This window comes from Lytechinus variegatus, chromosome 2 (genome assembly GCF_018143015.1).
Source record: "Lytechinus variegatus isolate NC3 chromosome 2, Lvar_3.0, whole genome shotgun sequence".
In the NCBI taxonomy this organism is placed as follows: Eukaryota; Metazoa; Echinodermata; class Echinoidea; order Temnopleuroida; family Toxopneustidae; genus Lytechinus; species Lytechinus variegatus.
In genome coordinates, this window is record NC_054741.1 from 50,019,283 (window position 1) to 50,043,218 (window position 23,936).

General features: G+C 35.7%; 2 protein-coding genes across 2 annotated transcripts in view; one reads left to right on the top strand and one right to left on the bottom strand.

The window, feature by feature from the left end:
* Positions 1-23,936, bottom strand: part of LOC121408278 (nuclear pore complex protein Nup93-like) — a 43,559-nt gene that overhangs the window by 3,674 nt on the left and 15,949 nt on the right. The window contains exons 9-17 of the mRNA XM_041599684.1: positions 11,806-11,903; positions 9,240-9,299; positions 8,141-8,218; positions 5,422-5,509; positions 4,882-5,040; positions 3,475-3,622; positions 2,807-2,933; positions 1,906-2,140; positions 352-470 (exon numbers count right to left, since the gene is read on the bottom strand). Coding sequence (XP_041455618.1) covers positions 352-470; positions 1,906-2,140; positions 2,807-2,933; positions 3,475-3,622; positions 4,882-5,040; positions 5,422-5,509; positions 8,141-8,218; positions 9,240-9,299; positions 11,806-11,903 — 1,112 coding nt within the window. The remainder of the gene's footprint in view (positions 1-351; positions 471-1,905; positions 2,141-2,806; positions 2,934-3,474; positions 3,623-4,881; positions 5,041-5,421; positions 5,510-8,140; positions 8,219-9,239; positions 9,300-11,805; positions 11,904-23,936) is intronic.
* LOC121408279 lies at positions 13,329-22,462 on the top strand. The gene is made up of 5 exons (XM_041599685.1): positions 13,329-13,754; positions 17,424-17,721; positions 18,409-18,581; positions 19,058-19,227; positions 21,514-22,462. Exons 1-5 carry the CDS (start codon positions 13,740-13,742, stop codon positions 22,115-22,117), a joined length of 1,260 nt encoding a protein of 419 aa, XP_041455619.1. The 5' UTR covers positions 13,329-13,739; the 3' UTR covers positions 22,118-22,462.

A 23,936-nucleotide genomic window follows, 5' to 3' on the forward strand; every position in this document is an offset into this window, starting at 1 on the left:
TGCTGTAAATAAGTGTCATTGTGAAAAGATATATTTTACAATAAAAACAGAACATAGCAAGAGTTAAATATGATTATAAAACTAATGTGTCCATTCCTGGAAAAAAAATCAAACCTAAAACAATTGCCACACACCTACTAGCAAGGATCCAACAGTCAAGGAAAAAACCCAACAAACAATGCTATCTGTAACACAAACATCCACCATCCATGTTACTCAAATCGAATACCACCCCAGCTATAAAACAAGAAGCTTGACTAGCTTTTACATTGTTCTTTAATAGTGAACAAGGAACTCCTGCCGGTTTCCACCTTCTTGTAAATATTTGTGAAGTAATAATAAATGACCTACCTCTCTGCTATGCTGAGAGCCAGTGCTTGTAACCTCTCTCTGTTGGACTGTGGGCTGTTTGATGATGCGATGGTGGGACTCAGCAGTCTGTTCATCAGCTCAAGAACCTTATCTGTGTTCTAATGAAACAAAATGGATGCTTCACAGTTGACATTCCAAGAAAATGCTTCTTGACAAGAAAACACCAGCACTACTTATACCAGAAAACTTAGAATTGTTGATTGATTACCTACATATATCCTCTGAACCCCAAGGTTTTTCTTAAACAGCAATTGTCAATGGCACCTGTTACAAGCTACCGAAATCTGTGCATCTGATTGGCTGACAGCAAATATGGATTCTTTGTGAACTGCTCTCCTGGCCATTCTACTTAGTTTCTTAATCACCAGTTCAGGAGTCTTAAAGGACTACACAATACCATAAAGAGATATCAGTACATCCTTGAGATAATCCTGATAAGCTGTTAAGATAATCTTACAATTCTTAAACCTTTGAGTACCATTTACTAAATTTTATCTGATCAACTGAATAGAACTGAATCCTGGAGTTCATTCAAAGTGGCCTATATCCTGTGCTTTGTTTAGATAATCCTGTGCTCACTTAATTCAAGTAGCATTTACCAACAAATTCTTCCAATTACTTGAAAAGAACAAGTCCATTGAATTAAGTGGCCTAAATGCTGTTCATTGTTAAGGCAATATTACGCTTAAACAGAAACACCTCATGGCCGAGCAAACACAAATTGGCTCCCCTCAATTTTTGGATATTTACCCTGGATTGATATTTTTTATACGAATATTCTACACCATATTTGTATTGATGTCGTTATGATCATCACAACAGCTGATGGACTGAGAGACAGCCCACCACGGAAGGCAAAACAGGATACCTATGGGGTGTTGCAAGAAACTAGCAATCAATTGCAAGTCAATTTTCAAGTCCTTAAATCAATCACAAGTCTTGAAACAATTTGCAAATTTACACTCAATTGCTGCTTGTAGGAACAAGAAGTTTGAATTGATTTGCTATGATTAAAACTGATCTATTAATATTTCTTGCAACACCCATAAGAGTAATTTTTAGTCCAAGGCCGCTACATCAAGTAAGAACTACAGGACAGATGAAGCTAGATCCCTCAACCCAGCCAGGCAAGTTGCCTGTCTGAACACCCCTCAATCACCTATGCCAGACAAAGAAACTCCAACCAAACTAGTTGAAGTGGAAGGACAAGAAATTAACGTTTTCTTTGAATTTGAACTCTATATCAGTAGGCATTTATTCAAAGCATTTAAAATTCTGTCTAATACTAATTTTCTTGAAAAAAAGTTATTCTCTATGCCAGTACTAATAACTTGGTAAATACTGATCAAAGTATGTTACTGATCAGATCCTGGCAAACTGTCCTGTTTAAATAATTACAATAATCTCTGGAAGATTTTCCAAAGAGGAATTCCATAATATAAATATGCAATATCAATAATATCTATGGAGATGGATGATAAAAGTGGATTAGAGAATCTAGTCTAACAACATAAATATGACAATTGATCTTACCCCAGCAAGGTCATGTAGCTTCAGAGCATCCTCAAACAATCCTTTGGTCTCTGTATCCATAGCAACCGTCTCAATGATGCTCTGAGTATCCTCCTGAAACTTGTCGACGGCTCCGGGTCTCCTTGCTCCATCCCTCTCTCTACGTCCCAGCAACGTCTCAAATTCTCTCGTCTCGATGACCAGCTCACTCAAGCAACGCACAAAGTAACTCTTTCCATTCGCATCCCTAAGATTCCTGTAGGGAACAAAATCATTCATTGATTTCAGTGATTAATGCCAAAGCTAACAAAATTACAATGCATTACCAGTTTTGAGTGAAATTTTAACAGGGGCCAGTTTCAGAGAAAAAACTGCAACTAAATGCAACACCAAAAATCAAATATATCTTAATTTTCATCATCTATTCAAGATGAGCTTATTAGATTTAATCCATATATCCATCTATTTTTGGGGGTGTAAATACCTGCAACTCTTTCTGCATCAAGTCCCTACTCTGGTCAATCCTTTGTCACCCATTTATGTAAAAAAATCCCTTGTATACCATCAGCTTAGCCCTTCTTTAGAAACAATAAACAAAAATAAAGTGAGAAAAAAAGGTATTTAGACCCCAAATAACCTTCTTTAAACCGCAAGAACCCCTACAATTAAGCAAAATCAGTCTTCTATCAAATGCGAACTAATATAACAACAGTATTAATGATAGCTCCCATATAAAAATCATTAATATCATCTTCCTCCGACCTTTAAAGGAAGTAATCTAAATAAAGAACATAGTTGGTCAAAAACTATTGGAAGATTTTAATAACCTCTGTCACACTTCACCATTCCCAGATGTTTCACTCATTCACAGTAACATAAACTTGCTAACAATTAATCAAAAGCTATGATGGATCTCTCTTACCTGAGCAAGTAAAAGTATTGAAGAGCTTCTCTCGGGTCTGTGGATTCAAACTTGGATGTATACATGCTGATGAGACGAACAAAGTTGAGTCTGTGCATGGGAAGAGGGTCTTGTGGATCTCGACTCACTGTATTGAAAAGGTTAACAGGGAGTAGAGGTATCAATTCTAAACTGTTACCCTCTGGTACATAACAATCTGCAACTTTAGTATACCTCCATTCATACTGCCAATAATCAGTTTCATGTTTGTATTTTACCAATGTATTTAAAGGCTAAGAAAAGCAGATTGATATCCATATCACAAAAATATAATTTTTATATTTTTTCCATTAAATTTCCAGATTTCAGTGTTTTGTTTAAATGCTTTGTATCCTAGGCTTAAATTTTATCATGGCCTGCACTGTAAATCCTATGATATACAATATATATACATACTGTATATATATCAGCAATCATGTGTCATATTCTTTGCAATGAAATACACACCTCAACTTATAATATCTTACAATACATAATGGGAGTATAGATAAGTTACTCTCCTCACAATAAATGATGTCTTCTAAGGACTAAACTGTGTTTACCTTACCTACTAAGTTTACTTAGTACTACAAAATCTTAGACATGGGGCCCAAGGTAGCTCAACCAAGAAATGAACTAATATGACTTACAAAGCTGTGCCTGTATGTTCTGAGGTAAAGCCAGGAGACCAAGCTCATGTAGAACGATGGCAGAATGAACGGCATGGCTTCTTAGACCATTATCATGTCTGGATAAGAACTCGATAGCAGCCTCAAATTGAGCAGATAGGAACAGGATCTAGAAAACAACAAATAATAATAATAATAGGCATTTATATAGCGCCATCTATCTAGAAATATTCTATTCCAAGGCGCGTTGTTATTATTATTACCCCGGCTTTAGCTCGAGCTGCCTTTCAGCGCTCATGCATTCAAGGAATTAATCCTGCCGGGTACCCATTCACCTCACCTGGGTCGAGTGCAGCACAATGTGGATAAATTTCTTGAAGGAAATTACGCCATGGCTGGGATTCGAACCCACGACCCCCTGTTTTAAAGTCAGAAGACTTATCCACTGGGCCACAACGCTCCACAAACACACATGTTGAAATATATTGATTTTTTTTAAGGTTAAATGTATATATCAGGAAACTGTTGGATAGAAGTTGTTATTATGGTATCTTTGCCATCCAATGGTAACCTTCATGGAATCCTTGATTTTAATTGGCTGTTGAGCAATGTTACCATGGTAATTGCCATTAGAAAGCAAAGCTAATGCATAAAGTTATTTAATGCAACAGGCCCTGAAGATATTGCATGACATAAGTCTTGACACAAGTCATTTGGGAATGTCATCCAGTCACATGTCGCATTAAATAGCAAATAAGCAGAATGATTACCAGAAAAACAGTCTGACAGTCACATATTATATTCATTTATAAATTTGACCGACAAAGCAAAATCCATTTAACTTAAATAAAGATCTAATGGATATAGGACTGACATTCTCATATCCAACCCTTGCTTGTGGCACCTGTCTATGAAATATGTCCTTTAGCTAGATCTTAACCTACATATGCCAAACTTGACCCAGTTGAGATAAATGGACGCCAAGCAGGAGTATTCGTTGAAATGCTTGTACGCTGTAAAAGGCTTAAGACAGGGTTATGATATCCACACTTTCTTGAAGAGCACCGAGACTTTAGATAACATCGCCCATGTTTTAAATCCACCTTAAAAGCACATTAGCTAATGTTATGGTTGTCAGCAACTTTCTTTTCCTGACTTTCTTGTCTTTTTCAAAAGTGCACACAGACACAAATTGCAATATGTGCTATATGTTAGTATAATTATTTAGTATAATTATTTTCATAACATGATATGTGCTATATAAGAATTAATTCCTACTATCATTATCTGTAGGATGGCCATTTGAAGAAAAAATTAAGCGGAGGCCACTTCAAAACAAAGTTATTGAATCATATTCTAGAAGAATCATCAACTTCCCCTGGCTTCCCATAATTTCTGAATGTCTGGACCATGTTTTAACATACTTACCTTGAAGTAAAGGTGTGGGTTCTGATGTGCACTGAAGTGTGTTTCTCCATATTCTTCTAAGAGAGTTGTTTGGAGTTGTTGAAGGGTTAGTCTATCAGATGAACCTTGGCTACTTGATGATGATGATGATGGAGACTCGCCAAACTGAACTTGACTTAACTGTAATGAATTACAACATCAGGGAGAATGTATCATGAATTTGTTATATATAAAAAATAAATAGCCAGTGAATAGTGTATATATGTAATTTACTGAAATGGCAACATGCATTTGGCAGAGACCAAATTGCTATAGAATTCTAATGTCTAACTTCTCATAAAACTCTGCATACATTGCCACTTCAAGACTTCTTTGTATGTCTTCCATCTCACTAGAAGATACCGATTACATTTAGAGTTCTGATGAAAAAATATCACCAAATTGTATTCATTGATATAATTCTGACAAATGAATCATAATGCTATAACTTCAAAGACTCTGGTAGCCAAGAACATACTGATCTTGTTATGTTCTGACCAGTGCACCGTTCATGTTACTGACCTTGAGCCATAAATAATCTTCAGTCTTCTCGCAAACCTCAGCATGGTTGTCCATCGTATCACATCGCCCTAGCAAGCAGTATACAGCCCTGTAAAGATAAGAATATTTTATAATGCTCTGTGATAACAAAAAAAAAAGGATTATGGTCACACATGAAATGACTTGAGATTAAAATAACCTCTATGACCCCATGACCAAAGTATCCACTCAAGATTGTTTTTTCTGCTCCATTATGCGTCAAGTGCCAAGTTTGAAGTTGATTGGTCATCAACAGGAATGAAACCTTTGGAATCAAGTAGGCTTGTGTCGAAACAGGAAAATCAAAGAATAAAAACAAAGAAAGTTTGAGAAAATTCAGACAAATAATGAGAAAGTTATGAGCATTTGAATATCGCAATCACTAATGCTATGGAGATCCTTCTATTGGCAATGCGACAAGGATGTGTAATGTCACATGTGAACAACTTTCCCTTTGATGGACTACAAAATACCCCAAAATGACCCTTTTTGCTTTTTTTATGGTGATACAAACTCTTTATCAATAACATATTGACTAAAAGTCTTTGTTACTTGCCCTCCTATAGAAAGAACACATGATCTACTGATAGATGGTGATAAAAGAGGCAGTTTAGGTTAATATATACTAAAGTTTTTGGGAGTTGTTCACAAGTGACATCACACAGCTTTATCGAATTGCCAATGTGAGGATCTCCATAGCATTAGTGATCTCAATATTCAAATGCTCATAACTTTCTCATTATTTGTCCAATTTTTCTCAAACTTTCGTTGATCTGTTTCTTTGATTTTTCTGTTTTCACAAAAGCTATCTTTTCCAAAGGTTTCATTCTCCTTTTTAAAGTGAATGAAAATTGGATGGACAAAAAAAAGCATGATACCCCAAGTGACCACCTGCTGTGGGCAGTGGCATAAAAACCCAGGAGGGTATTCAAACTATGGCTAAATAAACCAATCTCCTTTGTAATCTGAGCTACTAGCCCCTCATCAAGGAAACCAAAAGTCCTCAGCCCTCGACCAAGAGGCCAAAATGACATGGCCCTCCAAGCCGAGGTACCCTAAAATTGTCTGGCATTGTATCTGCTCTCATGCCATCATGTCATGTGGCTCTAGATGAGAACAAGATACTTCTAGCACAAAGATGAATCATCATCATAGGACTTTCCAGATCTCCTTTATCCAGATATGCCAACCTGAGCAGGAACATTTCCCGGGGGTAATACAAATGAATGTTTATTATTATTATTAAATTATGCTGGCCTTACTTACAATAACTTTTTTTTAAATGCCGAAAATTTATACCTGTTGTATGTAACATCAATTTAACATCAGTAATCAGCATGGTATCAGATTAGTAAATTTCGATATGTTTACACCACTTGCCGTATCAAATTAGGGGCTTATCCCTGTTATCGCCACTTAAGGTGGCTTTTCTCATGGGTTACGCCATTTAGGGTTGCAAACTTAGTTAATGTAGTAACAGCGTTTAGGGTGCATTTCTGAGGTTGCCAGACACGGGTGGGTAGAAGTCCATGTGGTAAGTTACCCCGGGGGAACATTTGAGTATTTCAAAAGCTGAAAATCAGTATTTTGATGAGGAATTCAGTATTTTCAAAGAAATACACAACACATAAAACCAAACTTTAGACATCAGTATTCTTCTAATTTTTCAATACTAATTACTGGAAATCAGTACTAGTTTTCAGCTCTGATAAACACATCATTCTTAATGTTGTCTGAATCTAAATCATAGCATATAAGACATTACATAGGTAACACTTTCTTGTTAGAGAGTACCAGTAGAAGATATTGAATAAAGATATACTTCTAAGATCAATTTGTGAAGGCACATTCTGAAAGTTTAAAGGATATATTTATCTATTGTGCTGGTGATTCTCAGACAATTTCACTGGCTTCTACATAAGACCTGGGGAACATGAGTTATACCAGGCACGATATTCCCCTCTGAAAATTCTGAACAATAGCCAAGGGTCGTTAAGTCATCAACGAAGTCCAAGGCGCCCCGGTCGGGGTTACAAGCTCTTGCGTAGTAAAGAAATCGAAAGTGATTTTTCAAGGTGAGTCTCTTGATAGTTTTATCATTTGACTTTAAAAGCAGTAAAAAACAATATGAGAATGTTCTTGGGCAAAGGATTTCACATAGTCAAAAAAATTTAATCTGAAAAAAAAAAATCAAATTTCTGATTGTAGTCAGGAATATATCATGCCTGGTTAAACATTCATTTTTTTAGGATATGAGTGGGATAACACTCATGTAACTTGACACAATCAGCAGTTCTATCTTCACCTTCCTCTTTCAGGAAAATAATACGAACACATCGATACATCTATAGGAAATCAATTTTACATTTGACCTCTGAAGAGCATTTCATTAACCCTGTTGTCTCAAAGTCATCAGAGTCCCATAACACAAAGATTAACGATTAATCATACGCTTGATATTTGTGATTGATTGTACATTGCAGTCAATGGAATCAATTGTAGATATATGTTCTACAATCATTGCCGAGCTTTGTGTTACAGGCCCCAGATCGGATAACTTTCCTTGATTTTTATTGGCTAAGAAGCACCGATGTCTGGACATTACTAAGGTAATTGTAAGACAGAATATCTAACAAGTACCCATATGAAATGCTCCCAGATTGTAAATTGACAACTTGCACATAGAGAAGAAATAATTTACCTCTTGAATGGATCTGTACTGTTCCTAACAGCTCTCCTATAATGTAGTCTCAGTTTGGTCTCTGTACTGGGTGATAACCTAAACAAAATAAAATGTCAAGAATCAACCAATTATGTAATAAGTACATGTAATTGAAAGTAGATTGTGAACAATCATTTTTAATATGGGGAATAGACTTGTTATGAATTACCCGCTGGCCTCTCCCACTTTCTCTCACCAAATTTGATATCTAACTTTTATCCATATTTTTTTTCTTTTTTTTTTTTACTTCAAAGTGATGTGAAATAATTTTGACATTGAATTGAGCAATAAAACCCAATCGGACCCATTAATTCCTTTCATTCTCTCTTGCTTTTGTGCTTTTCAAAAACAAAGGAACGTATTTCTGTTTCTTTTTTTTAATTTTCTGGTAAATCATTATTATAATTATATCTACTACAATATGATGGTTATGCATAGATTTCTCAAAGAATATACATAGTTAAGATAATAAGTTTCTGACATTTATTTCACATCAAAATGACTGAAGAAACATTCTTAAAGTAAAGACAGGGGCTGATCAAGCTGGATCAATGCAAATAGACATTTTGTAGTACTTCATGGGCAAGTTTGGTCAACAGACCTTTCATTTCTTTCATTAACCATTCATTATGATAGGCAAATTTCAAAGCAAGATATCATGTGAGCATGCCCGACATAGCAGGATGAAGAAATTGAATAGACCAGATGAACACCCTATGAAGGCATTTGTTGCATTTCTACTTTGGATGCATAAGTGTGTTGTTATAACAATGCACTTGGCCAACTGTGAAATACCAGTCACTAGTGGACATATTGCTGTTTTTGTGGATTCATTGAAAAACACAATTCAAAAGAATATATAAATAATCAAGACATAAAATTTGGTGCTTATCTCATTAAATATTAAACCACAGCGTCAGTTTAGTACCAATGACCTTCTCCTGATCATGCACAGAATGGAACTATGGAATGGCTTATGCCACATTTGTTCACAAACTATTGGGCACGTTAAAATGTTACACTATCTAACCTTGCTAAATCTACCACTGCGCGAGGAATGCCATCTTGAAGAACTTACCTTCTATCATCATTGTGCATGTATTCTTCAAGGTATTCACTGAACTCACCAAGACTCTGGCTGGAAACAGTAAAAGAAAAATATCAACAAAACTTTAATGTGAGAAATAATTCCATTTTATAATCGAACGAACCCTTACCTGATACAAACAAAAATCGTATTAAGTCGTATTAAGAGTTTGACTGTAAACAATGCTTTGAGATACTCAATAAGGAGGGGGGGATCAATCTGGAACTCAATATAGTACATAATTAATAATGTCATGCTTTTCTGAGTTACCCTGGGTAAATATACCTATATTATTATTATCATTATTTTTTAATCATACATTTGAACTGTAATGGTCCATTTCTACAATTTCTAGTTTAAAAGATTTTGTTATCAACTTCAATAACCAGTAAAAGGATATTGTACACTGGAGTGCACAGAGATTTCTTAGAAAGGAACTACCAGGGCCTCATCTTACAAAGAGTTACGATTGATCCGATCAATCGTAACTCTATGGAAATCCATCAGTGTCTTAATTTTTTTCTATAGGAAATTGGCACAATGTCCTTTGTAAAAAAAAGAAGCACAGTGAATTAAAAAACAAAACAATGAATGCATGAATATACATCATAGTTGGAAAATATTGTGAATAAAAATGCTTAATACATGTTGACGTTGCTGGCCGTCCATAGTTGCGACTGATCTAATTAATCGTAACTCTTTGTAAGACAGGGCCCGGCATTCGAAATTTCAATCCAGGAAGGACATTTAGGATCAATATATCTTAAAGGGAAATCCTGTCTCAAGAATATAGGTGGTTTCAAGTTCAACATGGGTGCTAGTGTTGGAAGCATAAGTAATATTGGCTTTCATAGTGTAACTGCTAATATGATTCAACCATAATGATGCACATCATGTCACATCACATCATCGATAGCTCAGAACCAAGTGACACTTAAAGGGGAAGTTTACCCTGATAAGTCTATAGTAAAAATAGTAGAAAAAATAATGAAAAATATTGCCGAAGGTTTGAGAAAAATTCATCAAATAATTAAAAAGTTATTAGAATTTCAATGATTTGATTTGTGACGTCATATGCGAGCAGCATTCCTACATAGTGGATGGTAAAAAATCAATGAAATGTCATTTTCTCAGAAAATTGAAAATGGTTTTCACTGTACCTTTTTTATATCAATAGACAAATCATTTCACACTCGATCATTAATAGAAAACAAAATTAAGTCATCAGTAACCATACAAAATTTGAAATTCATGCATTTTATATTACATAACAAATGGGGCAGCTGCTCGTTTATGACGTAACAAATTCAAAACTTTGAACTCTAATAAATTTCTTACTCTTTAACAGATTTTCCTCAAACTTTCACCAATATTTTTTACTATTTTTTCTGCTATTTTTACAACAAAGTTTTCTTCAGGGTGAACTTCCCCTTTGAACAAGTGATACTTGTCTTGAAAACCAGTCTTTTATATTAGGGTGCTGTGATGCTTTATATATCTGCTCAACACCAACACCAAACTTTAAATAACCCAATAAGCAAAAAAAATGAAACCAGAGGGATTGATGCTTTAATTAAAATGAAATAATAAAAGATGAAAGATTACAAAAAAACCTTTTTAATTAGGACTTAAATCAAAAATGTAAATTTACACTGGTTGAACTAAAAAATGCTACTGTGAATAAATACAGAATTACCAACCAAATATTTTGTTATCCAATTTTCATATGACTTAGTAGGGTATTTTCCTTTCAGATGTCCCAATAAACATGTAATACCCATTTACAGACAACCCCAGGTTAGGAAAGGTGCACATTCGACCCCCCCCCCCACACATCCTTTCATTCAATACCTGAAATCGGAGAGCTGCCCAGGCCAGGACTACAAACACTTAATATTATTATATCAATAAATTTTTTAATTCTCTTTATCTCTAAAAATGTTTCAAATTCTCTTTATCTCTAAATTCCCTACCCATTTTCATGCCATTGACTGTTTTCATATCCCGGGGGGGGGGGGGGGGGGGGGGGGGGGGGGGACACTTACATTGACGAGTGGATACCATGTGCGACCAAAAAAACATGTAAAAAGGATGTCTTTTTCACGATAGGGCACGTTACGTACATAACGTGATAAGGGTGTCAAAAACACAAAAATAATGAAAAAAAGGATATCTATTTCGCTAGGACAATTACATGTTTAGGGTCGAATTTGCGGGGATGATAAAACAAAATTAAAATGTTTTGCGCGAGGTGAAGAAGGTAGGGTCGTACTAAACCAAATACGGTAAAGCTGACGACTGCCAGAAAACATTCCTGTACTTGTTTAGGGGTTCATTTCAGGGAATATTTACCAAGAGTATCGTTTTGTTTCTAATACTTGTTAAGGGTAGGGTTTCACACCCCAATACTTGTTAAGGGGTGCATTTTCAGAATATGAAAATTACGTGCTTTTCGAGACCCCATGGTCGCGCATGGTATCCACTCGTGAATGGAAGTGCCCCCCCCCCCTGTTTCATATATGGCAAACATTATATTTCCCTTTTATGGTGAACTTACGCAGCATTATTTGTTGTGATCATAGCAGCATTTAGATCCCCACAACGGATACAGTAATATATGACAGGCCAGACTGGTATACCCTCTACAAGGCCATCCTGAGAAAAGGAGAAATGAAAAAAGAGAAAAGAAAATAGAGAAGGTAAGAAGGAAGAAAACAAAAGAGAAGGTAAGAAAAATAGAAGGAAAGAAAAAGAGAAGGAAAGAAAAAGAAGGAAAGAAAAAGAGAACGAAAGAAAAGGAGAGGGAAAGAAAAAGAGAGGGAAAGAAAAAGAGAAGGAAAGAAAAGGAGAAGGAAAGAAAAAGGAAGGAAAAATAGAAGGAAAGAAAAGGAGAAGGAAAGAAAAATAGAAGGAAAGAAACGAGAAGGAAAGAAAAAGAGAAAGAAAGAAGAGAAGGAAAGAAAAATAGAAGGGAAGAAAGAAGGACAAAAGGAAAGCAGAATAGAAGGAAAGTGGAACAAAAGGAAAGACAGGAAGAATAGTAGTGGGAAGAAATATATTGGGAAGGTACAAAGCATAATGACAAGAAAGAAAGCAGGAAAGGAAGAATGAATGAATGAAACAAAAAACAGATTTTTAAAGGAAAGTAGACAGGAAAATTAAGAAAAGAGAAAGAAAAATATAGGAGGAATGATCATAGCAATAGGAAGAAAAGAGAAAAAGGAAGAAGACAGGGTGAATAAGAGTGATAAGAAAGAAATAAAACAAAGGGGAGAAATAAAGGTGGAAAGACAAGAATGAGAAAGCAAGGGAGATAAAAAAAAATGGATGGATGAATAAAAGAGAGAATACAATAAAATGATTATTGGATCTTCAATAACATTGCTATTCTTACACACTACTTACTTCAATGATTGATCAAAATGAATGACAAAACAGAATTTACAAGTTCACAATACTAGTAATACAAAACTCCAAAATAACAAACACAATTATCATGGTAACAGATATCAGGAATTGCAATAATCTGTTTAGAGAACTTGGGACCTTTGATAGTTATTCAGAGTTAAGTTTAGGCATTTACAGTATTTGAGACATTTCATCAAATTACATGGGGAAAAACGCTCCATTATGCAAAGTAGGGTGGGCATCCAAACAATTGCAAATATATTGGAATGGTTGGCAAAACTTAGAAGGCAAAGATCTCAACATTTCAGAGTCATGAAAATGCTAAAAGAAAACAAATACTTGGAAGTGAAATTTTGCATCTTCATACCAAACCATCTTCTACCACCCTGGTAAATCGCATCACAGAGTACAGACGGCTGCCAGTCTATCCCCCCCAGTTGAGGAACTGTTATTGTGTGATTTATTATCCTCAACCCAGCCAGCGCAGAGAAGTTCCAATACATCAGTAAGTGTGCCCCTTACTTTTCTACTCAAATCCCATACAATGTACACAAAGACACACACACTCTCAACTCACATGCGCACAATGACTTATCCAGTGATACAGTATTCACTGGCATTCACACACAGACCATGTAATGGCATGTGTACCAGCTGTACACTGTCAGTGAAGAATGTGTGTATGAGTGTGTGTGTCATGTGAAGTTAAGTGCTCTGCCTAATGGCAAAAAGGTCAACCACTTAAGCAGCATTGCCAATCCTAACCTCCAAAATCCAACCCCAAAGCTTCCCATAAACATTCCTTCCACTAAACCCCAGCACTTTCAAGAGTTGCCTTTCAGATAAAACTCTGATGGAATGTGATTTTTCCAGGCCTGGACAGCTTCAATAAAGATGATAAAGATAACTTGGAATGGGAGAGCTCCTTTGGGTTGCTGAGCTGGGAAAAATTGGCAACATGCACTTAAAATCTGCCTTAGGTGTGCATAAATCCCTTTTGTGAGTTGGCTTGAGAGAGTTCCATTTTACACAGAGAGTGTGGGTTCTTTGGCTGTGCTCTGTTTAGTCTATGTTGTGCTCAACATGCTACCATCACAGGTAAAATATATTTACTTATCATTCTTAAACTTATTCACTTAGATTAAGTTAAGCAATTGTTCATGGTCTAATACTGCATGTACAGGCATGCCTGACTCCTTACTCTAAGGTGAATAATGTATGTGCATGCATGGTACATGAAGTGATTGTGGTTTTATGAGGAAGCGAACATCATCAAATCCTGATTTTCAACAAGCATCCAATCTATTTTCCCATACTTAATATCTTGCCTATGTACAATACATGCCAATTTTATTAGATGATGTTTCAAATGCAATGTGATTCAAAGGTAAAGTCTAAACATTTAAAATAAAATAAAAATGCCTGTTTTTGGACTATTCCAAAGTGATTTGTGGATATACATGTGGCTCCATAATGTTGAAACTTTTCAAAATTGATTTTTAATAACTTTCATTGTTATACATGTACAGTTGATCATCTGTGTATACAGTGTCACAAGGGGATTTTGAATACAGACCTATGGGAAACATGTTAAAGGGGAAGTTCCCCCTGACAAAAATTTTACTGTAAAAATAGCAGAAAAAATAATAAAAAATATTGCCGAAGGTTTGAGAAAATTCATCAAATGATTAAAAAGTTATTAGAATTTCAATTATTTGATTTGTGACATCATATGCGAGCAGCATTCCTACATAGCGAATGGTAAAAAATCAATGAAATGCCATTTTCTCAGAAAATTGAAAATGGTTTTCACTGTGCCTTTTGTATCTCAATAGACAAATCATTTCACATCCGATCATGAATAGAAAACAAAATTAAGTCATCAGGAACCATACAAAATTTGAAATTCGTGCATTTTATATTACATAACATATGGGGCAGCTGCTCGTTTATGACGTCACAAATCCAAAACTTTGAACTCTGATAACGTTCTTACTCTTTGACGGATTTTCCTCAAACCTTCACCAATATTTTTTACTATTTTTTCTACTATTTTTACAACAAAGTTTTCTTCAGGGTGAACTTCCCCTTTAACTGAGGAAGGATTGGGGATTTGGGGAGGGGTGTCTGATCAAATATTGCATTGTGGTATATTAATACTAGCTACTTTAATTACTAGTTTAAAAGTAAAATATATTGAAAATGATGGTACAGTGAATAAATTTGATTATCAAAATGATATTGATGATGATGGTAATGATAATGTACATGTATATATGACACTGTACATATAGGCCTATGTATGTTATATGATATTGATGATGATGGTAACTATTGATGATGGTAATGATTATGTACATGTATATTTAACACTGTACATGTGAATGTATCTTATATGCTTTGATTTGTTAACAGGAACATACAGAAAATGGTTTGTAACCTGTATAAATTTACAGATATTATAATACAGTATGTAAATGAATACATGAATAAATAAATAAAGAAACAAATAAGTACACATGTAGCCATGTAAATTAATAAATACATCATAATAAAAACAAAAATAAGTTCAACAATAAAAATAGTACTTCTAGTGCTACTAACAGAAAAATGTAGGAGTTATGAAAATGGAATTTACAATACTGGGAAGATGCTTGTATATGACATCACAAATTATCTGAAAATTCTAAACTCTTATTCTTCGATGGGTTTTCATACAACTTGGCTTCACTAATATCAGGGTGCTACATAACTTCTCAGAAGCACTTGCCCGGTCGGGCAAGTAAATTTTAAATAGTTGGAATATACTTGCCCAAAAATCTATTTCACTTGCCCGAAAAAATCATTAAAAAAAGTTTTACCTCTTCAAAAGAAAATTTGTGGTTTTATAAACCATTGACCTTTTTCTCAGTATTGACATGAACTGACCTACTTTGTATGACCAAAATTAGGGTCGATATGATATATTGACCCTAATTTTGGTCAAGGTAGGCAAGATAATATCACTTTGGAAAAAGAAATGCAATATTGCATAATTTCTTTTTCCAAAGTGATTTTATCTTGCCTACCTCGACCAAAATTAGGGTCAATATATCATATCGACCCTAATTTTGGTCATTCTACTGTGAGAATTTTGCTTGCGCAATTCGGGCATGTAGTTTTGGTCTTTACTTCAAAACACTTGCCTGACTCTAACTTTTACTTGCCCTGGGCAATCGGGCAAGTGCTTACATGTATGTAGCACCCTGCTAATATTTAATTTAAGTTTTCTGCTTTTATTTAATCAAAACCAACTTATCACTGGGGTGATCTTCCCCTTTAAAGCCCAACTGAGGCTTTGATCAGGGACGTGAGAGGGAAGGGTCAGATCTTTAATGTGAACTCTACCTGAGAATCATCTAACATTCCGGGCTATTAAATGTACTGGCCTCTTTTATCAGCTGTTTATTCTTAGCGAAAATTTGATTTTTTGTTTTGTTTTTACATATCTAGCTACCACTCTTGGCACATTTCTTCTTGACAATTTGAAAACTTACATTGAATTTCATGAATTCAATGATTGGAATTCAGAAATCTACATGCTGAAATGTTACCCATTGCATACATGTAGTTGAGAATAATGGTTTTATATTAGGAAGAAAAACATGCAAATGTTGTTTTGAACAGGCACTCAATAAAAATAAAATTCCTGTAAAATAAAGTCTTACCATCAACACCAAGAGAACATGTTTATATTTTATGGTTTACAACTGGAAAAGTGACAGACTTTCTGGGGTGGGGGGGGGGGGGGCTTTGAAATGTCAATTATTTCATTCCATTATAATCTTCAGATATTTTTTTTCTGATTTTCTCTTCTCAAAACAATTTGATATATAGATGAACATGGCCATAAAAAGGGGTTAAGTTTTAAAATAAAACATATTTCCTCTTCTTTTTCTCAGGCTGAACATCATTTATGTGCAAACTTTTGCCTCATAGCTCTTAATGCTGAAAATAATGATTTTAACAGATAACGAAAAATCATATTTGTAAACAAAACACTGAATTTTTTTTATCAAAATCAGACAATGAATAACAAAAATGGCAATTTCAAGATTCACATTATTTTGGTGGAACAGTTCTAGGCATGTCTTCATGAATATTCAATATGCAAACTGATTATGTCATATCCCCACTTGTTTGTTTGCATTTTATTGCATCAAAAAATTGCGTTGACAACTGATTTAAACCTTTCTTTCATTGCTGCAACTTATTTTATTCGAACTTTAAAAGGGATACATATCATACACACATGTATTAAAATATAAAAAAATGAAATTATGATATCACATAAGAAAGAGTTGTGTTGAGTTGTGACATCATCAGCCAACCTAATGAACATTGATGACGATATGCAGACAACTGTTTTCACAAAATATTGCTTAACTTTAAATTTCGATAACTTGGTTATTTGTTCTCAGATTTTGATTACATTTTCAGCATTTTGCTCGGTGAATTTTACTCTATTTATCTAGACAAAATTATTTTCAGCCTGGAGTACCCCTTTAATTCACTTTCCTATTTACCAGCTGCAGATCCAGGATTTGGCAGGTAGGGTGGGGTCACTTTTTCTTTAAAAATTTTCCCATGCATTTTTCATAAAGAAACCAATAATGAATAAATTGTGTCGGGGGGGGGGGGGGGATCCACTCTGGATATGCACCTGCTATTTACATCTGATCAATGTTTCAAACTTATTCAGCATTTTTTCCACCATTTTTTTTCAAGGTTTTTGTGTCAACCTGTAAGCGCAAGAGAGGACCAAACTGGAGTGAGAAAGAGAAGCAAGTTTTAGTTGACGAGTACAGACGACATCGCCACGTCTTACGACCCAAAGGCCCCGCCCAATCCTCTGTGGTTGAACGTGAGAAGGCGTGGGATGAGATATGTGCAGCTCTGAAGGTGGTCAGCGGACCGTATATCAAGAGAGATGTAGTGGATGTGAGGAAGAAGTGGGATAACCTCTGCTTCTGGGCCAAGAAATGCATTGCAGAATGGAAAGACAAAAACGACATCCATGCGGAAGGTACATTTGGTGTCATTTATGCAATGGTCTTTATTGGTAATTGAAGTATAGATAGGGTTCTTAAAAAAATTATTTGAACATTTTATTCTTTTTAATGTTTCTGTGTCAACTAGAGCAGGGAAAACAATTTAATCAACCAAAAGTCACATAATTCCTAATTCTAAGCATTTTTTCTGATGATAAAAAGGATATACCCAAGTAACTCAACCACACTTTGCGAAAGTCAAATAGCTTTTTGTGATCTCACGAGATCGGCGTTTAGTTAGACAGATTTATTTGTACTTTAACAAATAAGAAGCTTTATTATTGGGTCATACATTCAACTTAAGTGCTTTATTAAGCGGGTTAATCCAAGCTCACTCTGGCTTGGTCGCTACGGTCCCTTGCTTAGGTATGTCCATTTTTTTTCAAGAGTGAAAATCAGCCCTGGGGGGCGTTTCATGAAAGGATTTGTCGACGTTTTATCCGACAAATCCCGTTTTATCCGACAGTTACCATAGTAACAGTACCTCTCAGGCAATCAACATCAGAGAAAGATGTCAGATCTGACAACTTGTCGGATGAAAATGTTGATGAAACACTCCTCTGGTGTTATGCTTGTTGGATTTTTCTATTTTTATTCAAATCAACTTTTTGTTGGGGTGGACCTGTCCTTTAAGCAACATCTTCATGATTGACTTTGACCAGGTGGACTGCAAGCTGCAATGAGTGGCGAGAATTCACCCCCAACCCTAGCACTGAAGATACTAGCCATCTACCAAGAAGAATGGATAGATCTATTCCCCAATGCACAGGTGGTAGACGGGGGCGACGTCTTCTTTGTCTTCAACAATCAAAACGATAACAAGAATACACCAAAGGTAGGTATTCTTCTGAAGGTGTGGGAGAAAGGTGGATTTTATCTGAATAATCGGTCTAATGCTAAAATACCTTATTACAGTCAAGGCCCGAGGGGGATAGGGCAAATAAAATAAAATATTTTTATATAAAAGAAAGCAAGAAAGCATATTTTGTCACATTTGTGAAAGGGAGAGGAAGGGGTGGGAGAGCAAGAAGAGAAAGAGAAAGCTAGACAAATAAGGGGGAGGTGAAGGTCTTCTACATGTAGAACATGACTACATCCATAGAAACTAAGTAGCCTTTTTAAAAATAAATATATGGAATAACAAAAAAAAAAAGAGTAGAAATCACATATTGACAAAAGAGAGATTGTGAAAGAAAATAAAAACGTATGTTTATTTTACTTGGATTTTGTAAAGGATTTCTACATAAATCTTCCTCTTTTTATTGAAATGTGAATGAATAATAAAATGAAGCTATCCGTTCCATCCACTAGGGTCCACCAGACAACTCAGTATTCACCATTGATAATGGAGGAGGTAAAGCCAAGATGGGAGGAGGTGGTGGTGAAGATATTTATGAAGTAGTAGATTGTGATGAAGAGATCACTGAAGTCAAAGCAGAAACATCACCTGGTCCAGGTCTCCAGGAAGATTTAGAAGCAGGGTGAGCATTCTTTCCTAGGAATCTAGTATGCTTTTCACATTGCATTTCCTTAACCCCATACTATCCTTATGCCCGGAGCCCTGGACTATCCTTAACCCCATACTATCTTTTTTTTTTGGATTCACACTGGACCTTTCTTAACCCCATACTATCTACTTAGCCAGGGTTAACGCCTTAACCCCGGACTATCCCACAGCTCATGAATATTGATAATTTTACCATACAGAGCGTGATTAACGTGCAATTTCGACTTCTGTAATTGGCTATTGCTTAGCCCCACTTTTCCTTAGCCCAGTTTCGTTTCACACTGCATCTCTTAGCACCGCAAATGTGGTGCTAGCACCACAATAAACCGGCTAACCCTGCTTTTTGCAGGGCCAGATAGTACCGTACCATTTATCGTGCTAGCCCACTTTGCTAAAACGTAGTGTGAAAACGAAGTGGGCTAAGTTTAACCCCGGGAAATTGGTGGGGCTAAGGCCCCCCCAGTAGCCCCACTAATTTCCCGGGGTTAAGGAAAAAAAGTAGTGTGAAAAGCATATTGGATGCATTCATGCTTCACTATTTAAGAGGCAGGATGAGCATTGAGAAACTGGGGATGCACTTCCAATGAGAATTCTTTAATGTTCACTTTTTCTTGCTTCTGTGTTTTCCTTTTTCGTTTCCTATGCATGACTAGGGCTGTATTTTAACTTTTTTTTTAATCAGTGCCTGCTGATTTTTCAGTGCAGAACTGTGGACAGTCATAGGTGAAATAAAGAAATGTGTAACAAATCCATTGTCGCCAAAGAGAAACGACTGAGCATGAACAATATGAAGAACAGATTGAATATCACTTGGCAGACAATATCTGAATTTAAAAAACAAATTTCAATATCTGCGCTTTGATTTAATACCTCAATGAAAAATATAACCAAGAAATAACAAAGTTGATTCACAAAAGACTTCATGCATGGCTGATCTTCAACAAAACAGTGTTGAGTAAGTCTGACGGCTAGCCACTTAGCCTGGAAAATGTCTTCATTTACTGAAATGAAATATAAGCGTTATCTAAAAAAAATTAGAACTTCATTATTCCTTGATCGATCATTTTCTTTGATTGAGGTAACATATTAAAGACCTGACCTTGAACTTATGGGACATGTAGTTTTCCTTTTCAGGTCCAGATAATAGTCTTGGAATATTTTTTATTCTTGTCTGTCCTGATGAGTAACTAAGAATCATACACAAGCAGAACATTATCATTTCACAGAGATTAAATCTCATTTGCTAATTACTTGGTTACACCAGGATTAAAGGACAAGTCCACCCCAACAAAATGTCGTTTTGAATAAAAAGAGAAAAAATCAAACAAACACAACAATGAAAATTTCGTCAAAGTCGGATGTAAAATAAGAAAGTTTTTAAAGTTTTTAATTTTTTAATCTTTTAAGTTTTGCTTAATTTCACAAAATAGTTATATGTACATGCAAATGAGGGAACTGATGACATCACTCACTTACTATTTCCTTTGTATTTTACTATATGAAATATTCTAATTTTCTCCCCATTGTTCTGTGAAACAAAGTTTTATTTCTCCATGAACATGTGGAATTACCATTGTTTAACATCTTATGGATCAGTCAATTTGGTCCTTATTGACAAATCTGTAAAATCTGAAATATTGTATAATTCAAACAATAAAAAACAAAAGAAATGGTGAGGGACATAATCAATTCTCTCATTTGCATGTGACTAAATTGTGCATATAACTATTTTGTGAAAAATAAGCAAAACTTTAACATGTCACAATTTTCTTTTTTTACATCCAAGTTTGATGAAATTTTCAGCATTGTGCTTGCTAACCAACATTTTTCTGAGGTGGACTTCACCTCAAGTTGCTTGACCTTTAGATAAAAATTACAGGATATAGCTAATCTTAAAAGAAAGAAGCACCAAGTATATTGTTTATCCTGTATTACCATCCACTGGGCACTGGCGGATCCAGGGGTGCACATCCGGCCCGTGCCCCCCTTAGAGAGTCATAATCAAATAATCAAATATGCCATTCTTTTGAAAGCGAGGGCCTTTTTTTGTTTTTGCTTGTCAAATTTCCATGGACAAAATTACTTTTAATTTGGGGTGAAAACCTTTTTTTTTTTGCTTGTCAAATTCTTCTCGGGGAAAATGTGCCCCCCCCCTTGGAAAATCCTGGATCCGCCCATTATCACCTATCCCTAATCTTAGGACAATCCTGTCACGATGTGTAATAATGATCGATACTATACCCCCCTTTCTGCTCTATAGCTGGCAACCTGAAGCAGTTCCTGAAGACAATCACAGCTACCAAGACACCGATTTGGAAACCCCCAAGAACCAACAAAAGAAACCTCCAAACACCAGCTCCCTCCCGCATCGTTTCATGCAGCGTAAATACACCACACAAATCTCTTCGCCACCTCGCAACAACTCTACCAGTCTTCCTATCTCTGCGTCCTCCCTGTCTCCCACGGTGACATCAACTCCGCATCCGATACCAACATCATCGTCCGTAGGACACCAATTCATGCCTTACCACCTTCACTCATCCATTCCATCATCAATGATCGTCAATCAACCACTCAATACCACTAACATTCCTCTGTCTTCCTCGCCGTTGTCTAAGCGCATGCGCTACTCTCAGCTCGCTGCCGATGATGGTCACCACAGCGACATGGACGACGAAAAGGACATTGAGCAACTCAGCAAGGAGCTCCTGATTTTGAGGAAGGAGAAACTGGTGCTTGAGAAGCAGAAGTTGGAGATTGAGAAAGAGAAGTTGGTGATTGAGCGTGACATCTTAGACATGCAGAGAGAACGTCAGTGGCTTGAGCTTGAGAAGGATCGTTTGGCCAATGGTCAAATTAACTAGAGACTTCACAGTACTACTTTTAACATGACAGGATGCAAACTGAAAATAAGATTTGGAAAAAGCTACTTACTTTTGGAAGACTATGATTTCTAGATCTTTGTAGCAAAGTGACCAAAGATACTTGCCATTTTGTTTTCAATCATTTTTGTTCACCATAGAGCAAAGTAATATGCCTTAGCCCACGATTTGTGTTAGTTTTGTATGAAAGTTTTTATTCATTCTTTGGTATGTTTATTTTTAAAACTACATTCTGTAGTTTGTTAATGTTTTGTTTTATCATGTTACATACATCTCGGCTGAAGAAAAACAGCAAGATATACAAAGGTTTCATTTTGTTTTATTTTTAAATACCGTAAGTAACGGTGTATTAACCGCACCCGTGTATTAACCGCACCCCCAACTTTGGAATAAAAAAAAAAAAAAAAATCTTCTCACATTTACAAGCATATTTGAGGTACGAAGAAACAAAATCTAAGTTTTTAAGATTTCAAAGTATCCAAACAGATTACCGGTATGCAGAAATATGCTGTTCTTGATCAATTCATCTACAAATGTTAGAAAGAAAGAACGGCTTTTTTACGGCTTCCTGCCGTCTCTCTCGTGCGAGGTTTACATGGTATTTATGAAAAGCAAACAGGAAGGAAAAAAAACAAGCTGGCGCGAAACGGGACTTTGAATAGCGCCAGCTTAAGTCGCACTATAACCACATTACAACGCAAACTCTAAGCTCACTCAACTCTCGCTCAGCGGTGACAAAATATTACCGAGTATGCTTGGCGTCTCTTTTAAATTAGCCAGGGAACTTAATTAGCCAGGGAACTTCACTACTTTGAATCGAGAATAAAGTCAAAATTAGTGTCATGAAGGTGGGTGCGTTTGTTATGGACAACATTTAATTAATATTGAAATAATCCCTTCCAATTAAACGACACTGCCTGGGCGGCTACGCCCGGCCACTCGATGTGTTGTGAACTGGCAGACATCGTACACGTACGGGAGGGGTTACGGCGGGCTGGCTCAGACCCGTCACCGTGTATAAACCCAACCCCCGACTTTTGCTTCTACCCCACCGAGAAAAAGGTGCGGTTAATAAACCGTTACTTACGGTACTGGCTTTATTTTGGCATGATGCTAATAAACCAGTGTATTAAACTTTTCAACTACTTGCCAGGTAGGCTTATTACTTAGCCCAGGATTTGTAATATTTATTTTTGTATGATATGAAACTTTGTCTGTTGCAAGACATAGATGAATAAATGTCAACAAACCTAAACTACACGCAAACCCAACCTGCTTCCTGCAATGACCAAGCCTACAAAGTTTATATCAATATCATATTAAAATGAATAAATAACTTTTCAATGAGTTAAAAAAAAAACTGTTGAAGAAATGGTAAATCATCTTTATACAGTATATCAGTTGTAACTTAATACTCTCAGTAGTTCATGTATACACAACTTTTACATCGAATACATTGATAGAAGTAATTTCAATAAAACAGCAGAGAAATGGGTTTTACATTCATCACAGATACCTGTGGAATTTTTTAATGACTTTTTTATGAGTTAAGAATGTGTCAAGGCAATACATTCTGGCTTGTTGGCTTTCGATGACTTTCGATACTGTACTACATACAGTTACATGTACAGTGTCTTAATAGAAAACCTTGACAACTCGAAAATAACTATTTCATGTCACAGGAAGCATGTTGGGTAAACTTTCGTTACTAAAAAAAGGCCATAAGTGGACAGAACTTAAGAATAATTAAATCTAATACTGGTTAATGATATTCACATGCATGTTAAAAAAAGAAAAACAC

Excerpts from the sequence above, each read along its gene's own strand:
- LOC121408279 (XM_041599685.1), top strand. Across the intron at positions 17,722-18,408 it reads AAACGACATCCATGCGGAAG|GTGGACTGCAAGCTGCAATG; the intron begins GTACATTTGGTG and ends GACTTTGACCAG. Across the intron at positions 18,582-19,057 it reads ATAACAAGAATACACCAAAG|GGTCCACCAGACAACTCAGT; the intron begins GTAGGTATTCTT and ends TCCATCCACTAG.